Source organism: Arachis hypogaea, chromosome 19 (assembly GCF_003086295.3).
Source record: "Arachis hypogaea cultivar Tifrunner chromosome 19, arahy.Tifrunner.gnm2.J5K5, whole genome shotgun sequence".
NCBI lineage: Eukaryota > Viridiplantae > Streptophyta > Magnoliopsida > Fabales > Fabaceae > Arachis > Arachis hypogaea.
In genome coordinates, this window is record NC_092054.1 from 42,405,198 (window position 1) to 42,417,217 (window position 12,020).

General features: G+C 38.4%; 1 protein-coding gene across 1 annotated transcript; it reads left to right on the forward strand.

Moving 5' to 3' along the window:
• The first annotated feature begins 454 nt into the window (after nucleotides 1-454).
• Nucleotides 455-2,898, forward strand: LOC140182251 (uncharacterized). The gene is made up of 3 exons (XM_072228393.1): nucleotides 455-1,094; nucleotides 1,686-1,826; nucleotides 2,429-2,898. Exons 1-3 carry the CDS (start codon nucleotides 455-457, stop codon nucleotides 2,896-2,898), a joined length of 1,251 nt encoding a protein of 416 aa, XP_072084494.1.
• The last annotated feature ends 9,122 nt before the right edge of the window (nucleotides 2,899-12,020 follow it).

Consider the following 12,020-nt stretch of genomic DNA (forward strand, 5'->3'; position numbering starts at 1 on the left):
GGCCAAACCAACAAGAATGGCACTTCAATTAGCTGATAGAACATTCAAGTTCCCTCGTGGAGTAGTGGAGGACTTGTTAGTTAAGGTGGGAGAGTTTATCTTCCCAGCTGATTTGGTTGTGCTTGATATGGAGGAAGAGGCTAACACATCAATCATCCTAGCAAGACCATTTCTAGCTACTGGTGGAGCCATAATTGATGTTCAAAAAGGGGAGTTAGTCTTGAGACTGCATGAAGAGAAGATGGTTTTCAATGTCTTCAAAGCAATGAGCTACCCAAAGGAGTCCATTGGTGAATGCATGATGGTAGACACAATAGAAAAGCTAGTTCAAGGAGTTTTAGAAAAAGAACAACATGAAGAAATAATGGAGTAAGATCAACAAGTATCATATGGTGAACTACCACAAGAGAGCAAAGCAGACTCAATCATGCTAGACAAGGCAAGCAAAAAGGAAATGGAGGCACCAAAGCTAGAGTTGAAAACTCTGCCTCCAAGCTTGAAGTATGCCTACTTAGGTGACAATGACACATATCTAGTCATCATTAATTCAAGCTTGAGTAAAGATCAAGAAGAGGAGCTTATCAATGTGCTGAGACAACACAAGGATGCCATAGGGTGGACACTATCATATTTAAAAAGAATTAGTCCTTCAATGTGTATGCATAAAATACCCCTTGATGAAGATGCCAAACCATTAAGGCAGCCGCAAAGAAGGTTGAACCCATCAATGCAAGAAGTAGTGCAAAAAGAAGTGCTGAAGCTATGGCAAGCAGGGGTGATTTATCCCATCTCAGACAGCCCTTGGGTGAACCCTATTCAAGTAGTTCTTAAGAAAGGAGGAGTCACTATTGTGCCAAATGAAAGAAATAAATTGATACGAACAAGAACAGTGACTGGATGGTGCATGTGCATAGATTATAGGAAGCTCAATAAGGCTACAAGGAAAGACCACTTCCCTCTACCTTTCATGGACCAAATGTTGGAGACGCTTGCTGGACATGAATACTACTGTTTCTTGGACGGATACCTAGGCTACAATCAGATTGTAGTGGACCCCAAAGACCAAGAGAAGACTTCCTTTACTTGTCCTTATGGTGTCTTTGCATATAGGAAGATGCCCTTTGGATTGTGCAATGCACCTGCCACATTCCAAAGGTGCATGCTCTCCATTTTTTCTGACATGATTGAAAGGTTTATTGAAGTCTTTATGGATGATTTTTTTTATGTTTGGTGATTCATTTTCTAAGTGCTTGCACCACCTTGCCTTGGTGCTAAAGAGATGTCAAGAGACCAACCTAGTAATGAACTGGGAAAAGTGTCACTTTATGGTCACTTAAGGGGTGGTCCTTGGTCACAAAATCTCTAAGATAAGCATAGAGGTGGACAAGGCTAAGGTGAAAGTGATTGAAAAATTACCTCCACCTTGTAATGTCAAAGAAATTAGAAGTTTTCTAGGACATGCTGGGTTTTATAGAAGGTTCATTAGAGATTTTTCAAAGATTGCCAAACCTTTAAGCAACTTGCTTATCTCTAATGTACCTTTTGTTTTTGATAGAGAATGCATGATAGCCTTTGAGGAGTTAAAAACTAGGCTCTCTCTGCATCTATTATAGCACCACCTAACTGGGATTTACCTTTTGAATTGATGTGTGATACATCAAATTTTGCTATTGGTGCTGTTTTAGGACAAAGAAGAGACAAGCTAGTGCATGTCATCTATTATGCTAGCAAAGTTCTTAATGAGAATCAAAGGAACTACACCACCACAGAGAAAGAACTTCTTTCTATAGTGCTTGCATTTGATGAGTTTAGATCATATCTTATTGGTTCTAAAGTCATTGTTTTTATTGACCATGCAGCTCTTAAGTATTTGCTAACCAAGCAAGAGTCCAAGCCTAGATTGATAAGGTAGATCTTATTGCTTCAAGAGTTCAACATTGAGATTAAGGATAGAAGTGGGGCAGAGAACAAAGTGGCTGACCACTTATCAAGGATCCCAAAGGAGGAAGATGGAGCACACAACCTTGCAGTAAATGAGAGCTTTCCAGATGAACAATTAGGATGATCCTTATTTATTCAAGAAAGGTGCTGATGGTATTCTTTTGGCCATGAGGAAGGACAAGGGGTCCTTTGGCATTGCCATGAATCCAGTTATGGAGAACATTTTAGTGGAGAAAAGACTGCAGCCAAGATGTTGCAATGTGGATTTTTTGGCCTACAATATTCAAGAATGCTAAAGAGTTGGTGATAAGGTGCAATGAGTGTTAAAGAACTGGAAACTTACCCAAAAAGAATGAAATACCACAAAGATTCATTATGGAGTTGGAGTTGTTTGATGTTTGGGAGATTGACTTCATGGGACCATTCCCACCCTCATACTCAAATAATTACATACTAGTGGCTGTGGATTATGTGTCAAAATTGGTAGAGGCTATAGCTACTTCAACAAATGATAACAAAGTGGTGATCAATTTCTTGAGGAAGAATATATTTAGCTGGTTTGGGGTTTCTAGAGCTCTTATAAGTGATGGGGGAACTCACTTTTGCAACAAGCAACTTGAGACATTCCTCCTAAAATATGGTGTCAAGTACAAGGTAGCAACCCCTTACCATCCACAAACCAATGGTCAAGTTGAAATTTCAAATAGAGAGCTCAAAAGAATCCTTGAGAAGACTGTTGGAAACTCAAGAAAAGATTGGTCCAAGAAGCTAGATGATGCATTATGGGCCTATAGAACAGCTTTAAAGACACCTATTGGCATGTTTCCATACCAATTGGTGTTTGAAAAGGCTTGTCATCTACCAATGGAGCTTGAGCATAGAGCATTTTGGGCTCTAAAGACGTTAAACTTTGATAATCAAGCTGCTGGGGGAAAGAAGGCTACTACAACTCAATGAGCTAGAAGAATTCAGATCTCAAGCTTATGAAAATGCCAAGATTTACAAGGAAAATACAAAGAAATGGCATGATCAAAAGCTAGCAAGAAAGGAGTTTGTAGAAGGCCAAAAGGTGCTATTATACAACTCATGACTCAAGTTCTTCCCAGGGAAGCTAAAGTCAAGATTGTAAGAACCAGAGTTTTCACGTAAAACCATTTTAATAAAATAGTTTTAATGCCTGGAATAGATTTAAAATTTAGACGTTTTTATTTTAAAATATAAAGGTGAAATTTGGTTTTAATGAATTTTTCTGAGTTGGAAAATGTATCATTTTCGAAAAGTTTTTGTAAAAATACGTACTGGCGCTTAAGCCAGCAGTACCGGCTCTAGTCTGTCCAGTACCGCATATTTTGGAAAATAAGATTTTGAAAGTTGAATTATTGTTTTGAAAGGATAAAAATAATTTAGAATCGAAAACTGGGCACTAATCTTAAAGGTTTTGGCCCAAAGTGGGTCAAACGGACCAAAAACGCTAACGGGTTGGACCAGTCCCAAACCGGGCCCAAGGCCCAACACATATATGCTTATTAAATGAGCATTTTAGCTCATTCTCATCCACAAAGAAGTGAGGCACGCTGGTTTGAGAAGAGAGAGAGAAGAAGGCTTGGCACTATTCACCTCCATCTTCCTCAAGCCATAACTTGAGCTACGGACCTCCGATTGACGAGCCGTTTACGGCCACGCGAAGCTCTTGTCGAGCTCTTCGATTCTATCTAAGCAAATTTGGTAAGAATTTGCGTCTCAATCCCCAATTTCCTACCCTAACTTCTATATTTTTGGGGGTTTGGTTTTTGAGTAGATTTTGGGGTTTTGCTTGTTTATGGGTGATCTAGCATTGGAGTATTGTTGAATTTTTCCCCTAATCTTGTTGGGTAAGGTTTCACTAAACTCTTGTGTTTAGTTGTTTTTGTAAACCATAAGTTTGATGTTTGTATGTTATGTGATGTTAGATTGAGTTTTGGTATTTGTTGGAGTTGGTTGAGGCTTTGGATTGAGCTTGGTGGCTTCATTTTGGTGTTTGGAGCGTTTGAGAATCGGCCAAGGTATGGGTTTAGTTTCCTTTATGTAATATGTAATATTTCTGGAAACTTAAACTAGTTGACCTTAAGATAGAATTGAATTGAATGTATGTGTAACTTGAATGTATGTGTTACTTGAATGTGAATTGTGTCTTAGTGATTGATATAATAGTGTTTGGAGTGGATATGGTTGAGGAGTGATATTATATGTTGATGGTTGTTGAGGTTGAGAAATTTGATGATGAATGCTGAGATTTGTTATGGTTGATGGTGTTGTTGATGATTAATTAATGATGATTAATGGGAATGTTATTGGTGAATGAGGAGAATTGTGAGTCTTTATGATGATTTTGGATGTTGTTGAGTAATGATTATGATGTGTGATGATATATGTTGATGAGGATTTTGGGGTTTGAATCTTGTAGTTGGTATTGGTACTGAATGGTGGTTGAGAAATTTGAATGTGATATTAGGCTGAATTTAGAGTTGGAATGAGGAGAGTATTAAATGGTTTAATGATTGAGAAGGTTGGATAATTGATAAAATGGTTGAAGGAAGGTTTGGTATGAATATTGGGTTATTTTGGTATGGTTGAAAGTGGGCTTGAGTTGGTCTAAATTGAGAGTTGCAGCAATATTGAGGTCTTGAGACTTTTGGTAAAAATAGATTTTTAGTAAACTTTGACGGGTCATAACTTGGGCCTCAGTTTTCGAATTTTGTTGAATTTTATGTATAATTAAAGTTCATTGAAAACTCTTCAAATTGATATAAAGTTTGTAAAAATTGGATTTTTGTAAAGGAAGTTATGATCATTCAAAGTTTGGTGTCAAAATCTAAAATTATGTAAAGTTACAGAATTTTGTGATTTCTGGTATATGCGCACGCACAGCCTTGTGCGCACGCACAACCTTGTAAATTTTTAAACATGTGCGCATGCACAGCGTTGTGCGTATGCACAAGCAAGGAAAGGCCTGCTGGTTAGAGCGCTAGCACGACCTGTGTGCGCACATATCCAATGAAGTTTTACAATCTGTGCGGACGCATAGACCTGTGCGCACGCACAAGTTGGGAAGGTCAATCTGTTGGGGGCACTAACACGCCTTGTGCGAGTGAACAGAATTATAAAATTTGGTACCTGTGCATACGCACACCCCTATGCGTACGCACACCCCTATGCGTACGCACACGTTTTGAAAATCTCTTTGGGCATGCGCACGTACACCCTTGTGCGTACGCAATGATTCATCAGGAAACCGTCTCTCAACAATTTCCTATCGGCAAGTGTACCAGATTGTCGTCAAGTAAAAACTCACTGTAGAGTGAGGTCGAATCCCACAGGGATTGGTTGGTTGATCAATATTAATTGGAAAATTGTTCTAGTTGAGCGAAATCAGATTTGGTTGAGAATTGTAAAATGTAAATTTGGCGGGAAACTTACATTGCAAGAATTAAATGACAGAAGTTAAATTGCATGAAATAAAAGGACAGAAACTTAAATTGCAAGAAATTAAATGGGAAGGGGGATTAAGCATGAAATTAAGGAAGCAAAATATAAAAGAATGGGTAGATCAGAGATAGGGGAGCTCATTGGGGTCAGGAGATGTGAGAATTCTCCGAATTAAATTCATTTTCATCTCTTCCTCAATAAATGCATTCATTGATCTCCTTGGCAATCTTAAGTGATTAGATCCCAATTCCTTGGCAATCTAATCTCTCTAAGCATAAACAATTGCCCAATTCCTTGATTTAAGTGCTCATGGGAAGAGATGAAGTTTGGCCATTTATTATACCACATAAATTCATAGATCAAAGTTTTAGTAGGATTACATGTCACTATATCCATCCAAACCCCAATCTAATCCAATGTGAGAAAGCAATTCTAGCATGATCTCCTCATTCCTCTTCCAAGGTTCCGAGGAAATCCAATTATGAATAGCTTCTTTCCCAACATAACTATCCAATTGGATGAAGAACGAAAGCTTTCTAGTAAAATCAAGAGAAAAGAAAGAAGAAGAATAATGAAAACTAGTATTGATCCATTGAATTTACACAAAGCTCCCTAACCCAATGAAAGGGGTTTAGTTGTTCATAGCTCTCAAAAGGGAAAATGGAATTGAAAGATACATTGCAGAATTCAAACAATTGTAGAAAAGTAAAAATGAACCCCAAAAGGAAAAGTGCAGTAAAAGTAATGTCCAAAAAAAAAGGTTCCTCTAACTTAAATGCTAAGCTATTTATATACTTTCTTCGATTGATCTTCAATCTCTGAATTGGGCTTTTGGCCTTGATGGAATTGGGTTGAAATGTCTTCCAATTGGTTTCCTTTGCTGTTGAGAAGAGATATGCTTGAATTACAAGTTCTAGTGCTTCAAGTTAGAGTCAACGTTTAATGGTCAACGTTGACTCAAACGCCTTCTTAAAAACCAGATGAAGTTGCTGTCATTGGCGTTTGACTCAACATTGGAGAGCCAACGTTTTTCTACCCACGCGTACGCGTGCCTGGTGCGTTTGTGCCCATGGGGTAAAAATGTTCATTCACGCGTGCGCGTGCTGCAGGCGTGCGCGTGGATTTAGTAATATCATTTTCCAGTTTTAAACAAAGGTAGAAGAGCGTTGGCCTCAGCATTGGACTAGCAACGTTGCCTCCAACGTTGGCCAATCCACGCGTGCGCGTGCTGCACACGTGCGCGTGGATTCTTAAAAGCTAGACCCACGCGTACGCGCCATGGACGCGTACGCGTTGTTGTGCGTTTTTAAATTCAGATTTTGGAGTTCACCATCGCGCACGTTGGCCTTAAACGTTGGAGGAAGCGTTTGGGGTCCAACGTCACCCAACCACGCATGCGCGTCAGCTATGTGTGCGTGTGGATTGTCAAAATTTCACATCCACGCGTGCGCGTACAGCACGCGTGCGTGTCGCTATAGTTTTTTCAGAATTTCCAGAAAGCTCATTTGTTCACAACGTTGGGGGTAACGTTGGATATCCAATGCTCCCTCCAACGTGAGCATCAGCAAGTTATGCAGAGAATTGCTCTGCCTCCCCTTCAACGTTTGAGGCAACGTTGGTGATCCAACTTGGCCACCAACGTTGCTTCTTCTTTCTCTTTTCCAGGCTTCTTCTTCAACTCTCCTCCATGCCTTCCTTCACCTGTCATCAACCAATACATGCATCAAAGCCTTGCTAAAGTCGTGAAAATTCTCATCATTCTTAGCATACAAGTAATTATAGCATAATTCTCATGAAATTGCATCAAATTAATCATGGTTGAATGAATCTAGGCATACATAAAGTTCTAACCCAATTGCTTACTTATAGCTCAAGAAAGTGCATAAAACCTATTAAAAACAAAGAAAATGGCTAGTGAAACTAGCCTAAGATGCCCTGGCATCACAACACCAAAGTTAAACCTTGCTTATCCCTAAGCAAGAACTGACTTATTGAGAAGAAAGAATGAAACAGAAGGTGATGTTCATATCAGCAAGTAATTATTATTAGTTCATGGGATTTTATGCAGAAGATGCAATAACTCACTTCTTATTGATTGATAAACCCCCTTTGTAGGGTTTATCTTGTGTTGAATTTAGAGCATTTTGATAACCTTTTCTCACATTTATTCAATGAAATAGCATGATTTTGTGATTGTCTCCGTATTTGTACTTAGATGTGAAAATATGCTTTTTAGACCTTTAATTTGATAGTTTTAACCCAACTTTGATTTCCACTAGACACCTTAATGTGTTTGCTAGCGATTTCAGGTTGAAAAGGGCTAGGAAGGGATCAAAGGAGGGAAAGGAAAGCATACAAAGTGGAGAAATCATGAAAAGGAAAAAATTTGGAAAAGCCCATGGGCGCGCGCGCGTACAATGCGCTTACGCGCAGATCGCGAAATTCTCCAGGGACGCGCACACGCACTGCGCACGTACGCGCCAAAGGCCGCACGTGGTTTTTAAAGAGGAACATGTGCCTGGCGATTTTTGAGGGTTTCTAGCCCCATTTGGAGCTGAGTTTTTGGTGGGAAAAGGCTAAAAAGACCAAGGAATGAAGGGGAAGGTATCACAGATTCATACACACACATTAGGCTCGTTTAGTTTTAGTTTTAGAGAGAGAAGCTCTCCCTTCTCTCTAGGATTAGGATTAGGATTAGGTTTAGATTTTAGATCTAGGTTTTAATTCATGCTTTCTTCTACTTCTTCTTCTTAATTCTTTGTTGTTACATTCATCATTCTTCTATTGTGTGATATAATTTCTTTCACCTTGTTTGTAGATCTACTTTTGTTCATTCTATTTTCTTTCAATTCAATTTGAGGTAATTCATGATAATTGTATTTCTTTTGATTGTTGTTGTTAACTCCTTGTAATAATTGTTGTTAGATGATAAACCCCATTTGTAGGGTTTATCTTCTATTGAATTTAGAGGGTTTTATCATCTTTTTCCACATTTATTCAATGAAATAGCATGGTTTTATAACTTCTCCTTTAATTGCGCTTAAGAGTGAAAACATGCTTTTTAGGTCTTAGAATAGCTAAATTTAATTCACCTTGAATCCATTAGATGCCTTGATATGTTTCTTAAGTGATTTCAGACTTAGGAGGCAAAGATTGGATTGAGGGAATGAAGAAAAAGCATGTAAAAATGGAGAACTCATGAAGAAATGAAGGAATCGCAAAAGCTGTCAAGTCGACCTCTTCGCACTTAATTGACCATAACTTGAGCTACAGAGGTCCAAATGATTCGGTTCCAGTTGCGTTGGAAAGCTAACATCCGGGGCTTCAAACTGATATAAGATTTGCCATAGTTTCACTGAGCATAGGGGAGCGCACGCGCACGGTACGTGTACCCGCCGATTTGCACATGCTTCATTAAATGCAAATTCGTGGCCAGCGAATTCTAAAGCATTTTGGGCCCAATCCAACTCATTTATGATGCTATTTAATCCAAGGATTGAAGAGGGATGAGGATCTAGTCATTAGTTTAGTTTTATTTTAGTTTTATCATGCTTTAGTTAGTTTCTAGAGAGAGAAGCTCTCTCTTCTCTCTAGAATTAGGAGTAGGTTAGATCTAGATTAAGAATTCTTAGATCTAGGTTAATTTCATACTTTGATTTACTTTTCCTTTTATAATTCTTGTTCCTCTTCTTCTCCTCTCTCTAGTTTAGAATTTAATTCTTGTAATTATTTACTTTTATGTTGATGCACTTTTGTTCTTCCATTTTCCTTTAATGCAATTTATGATTCATGTTCTTTTATTGCTTATTTGATTTGTTGTTGTTTAATTCCTTGTAATTGAGTAGTGTAGATTTACTTTCCTTACAATTTTACTATACTTTCCTTTTATACCTTCCAAGTGTTTGATAAAATGCTTGGAAGGATTTTAGAGTAGAATTTTATGCTCTTGGCTTGGGAAGGTAACTTAGAAACTCTTGAGTTACTAATGTCCAAGTGATTGACGATTGGGAGCCATTAACACTAGATCTCACAAATTGATTTGGTGTAGAACTAGGACTTATGGACTTGGATTGACACAGCTCATTTGACTTTCCTTTATTAGTTAGAGGATGACTTATTGGGGTTGATCCTTGCCAATTCTCATGTTGTGGTTAGTGATTAGGATAGAGATCCTTGACCACCAACCTTTGCCAAGACCTTTTTAGTTGATAGTTTATTTTCATTGCCATTTACATTTCATGTCTCTTATCCCAAAAACCCCAAAACATACCTCATAACCAATAACAAGAATACTGTATTGCAATTCCTAGGGAGAACGACCCAAGGTTCCAATACTTCGGTTTATAAATTTAGGGGTTTGTACTTGTGACAACTAAATTTTTGTATGAAAGGATTATTGTTGGTTTAGAAACTATACTTGCAACGAGAATTCATTTGTGAATTTCTAAACCGTGAAAAGTCCAATCATCAAAATGGCGCCGTTGCCGGGGAGTTGCAATGGTGTTGTGTTATTGGTTATTGTATATATGTGAATATTGTGAATATGTTTGCCTTTTGCTTCTTTGTTAGTTCTTGCTAGTTTTAGGATTTAATTTTCTTGCTTCTTATTTGATTTTGTTTTTATTTTCTCTTGCTATCATGAATTCTCACTTTGGCTATGAGTGTGATTACAACTATGTTGTAGGTAATGGGAGCTACCATGAGAATGTGTATCAAGGATGGGATAATCAAAGGTGGGAGGAGCGTTATGCATATGATCAATCTTCATGGCAACAACCTCCACCAATGCACTATGAAGAAGAGCCATTCTATGATGCATATCAACCCAATGGCTATGGTGAATCCCCTTGTGACTTTCAAGAACCACCACCATATGCCTATGAGTCATATCCTCAACATGAACCTCAACCACACTCACAAGCCTCCTTCCACCAAACACCTCCATATGACCCTAATCTATATTCACCATACCAACCTCCTTTTGAACCATATGAGCCATACATGGAACCACCATTCCAAGATTACTACTCCCAAGAACCACCTCAATATACACCACCATACCCTTAACAAGAAGAACCCCCTTCCTATTATGAACCCTTTTTCCAAGATAATGAATCCTCTTACCCACCCCAATCTTCAATGGATGAAATCCTTAGCCTTATACTTTAAGGGCAAGGAGACATGTAAAGGGAGACACTAGAATTTGTGGCTACCTTGACCAAGGTAGTAAGCACTTTAGCCTCCCAATATTTGAGAACTCAAAGCACTCCCATGGTCACATGTGGAGAATTAATTAAAAAGCATAACATGAAGGAGAGATTGAAAACTCCGGTGGAAAATGAGGGATGTTATTTTGTATTAGAGCAATTGGAGAAGCCTATGATCATTGAAGAAGAAGAAGAAGAAGTGGTTGCTGACTTAGGAGATGCGGAACCTCCATGGAAAGCTAAAATCATAGAAGATTCTTCCAAGAAGGTTGAACTTGTTGTTGAGGAGGAATGTGCACAACCTCTAAAACAACTATTGAATGAAGACTTGGAAGGAGTGGAGCAAGAATTGAGTTTCCTTGGTGATGAAGATCATGCATCCAACCTTCTTGGTGGTGAATCCTTTGAATTTGACGAACCTTCTCCCAATGACATAGAAAGTAATGTGGAGGTAGATTTCTCTCAACCTCCCATTTATGATTTGAGTGATGGAGAAGAGTTGGATGAAAATGATGAACAAAGGATTGAAAGTGAAGAATTTTGTAAAGAGGTGGAGGCAATCAAGGAAGAATATAAGGGAGTAGAGCTTGTAAGGACATTGGAGATACCTCTCCCCAAGCCATCACTATCCATTCTTTCATTCAAGTGGGTAAATTCCTTATACTTAAGCTTTATTATTCCCCTTAAATATGGATTTCTTGAGACGGATGGTCAACTTAGATATATTTGTGGCTTTAAGAGCAAAAGGGAGATGGCTAGTGGTTGGAAAGATCATTCTAGGTTCATGATGGCTACACGTTCAAAGCTTAATTGCAACGGTTGGTATAGAACTAGATTGCTTGGGTCTAGGATGTTGTTTGGTTGCTTAAATGAGAATTCCAAGATTATGCCACCCAAATGGAATAATGATAATCAACTCAAAGATGGGTGTAGAAACAAGATATGGGATTTCGGCATACATAAGGATCAACTTTGGGAGCCCATATTCTATGAAGAACTCCATCAAAGCTTGGGAGAATTGAACTTGAAGAATAGAGCTCATTGGAAATGCAAGCATTGGTGGGTGTTCAAGGATAGATTCAAGTACAAGCCACCTTGATGGAGCTCCCCATAAGTCCAACTTAAGGACAATAAACAAAAGTGCTAGGTGGGAGACACCCCACCATGGTAAATTCTTTTCAATTTTTCCTTTTGTACATATTGATAAAAGTAGTTTAATTTCATGTTTTGATTAGTTTGTTAGGTTTATTTGGTAGTATAATATGTTAAATAAGGTTTTAGGGTGTTTTGGTAGATGTTTGGAGGTTTGGAAGGCTTGGTTTGGTGCAACAACTTGGAAAAATTTTGAAAAATAGAGCACCATCCACGCGTACACTCACTGCACGAGTACGCACGCATCAAGCATTT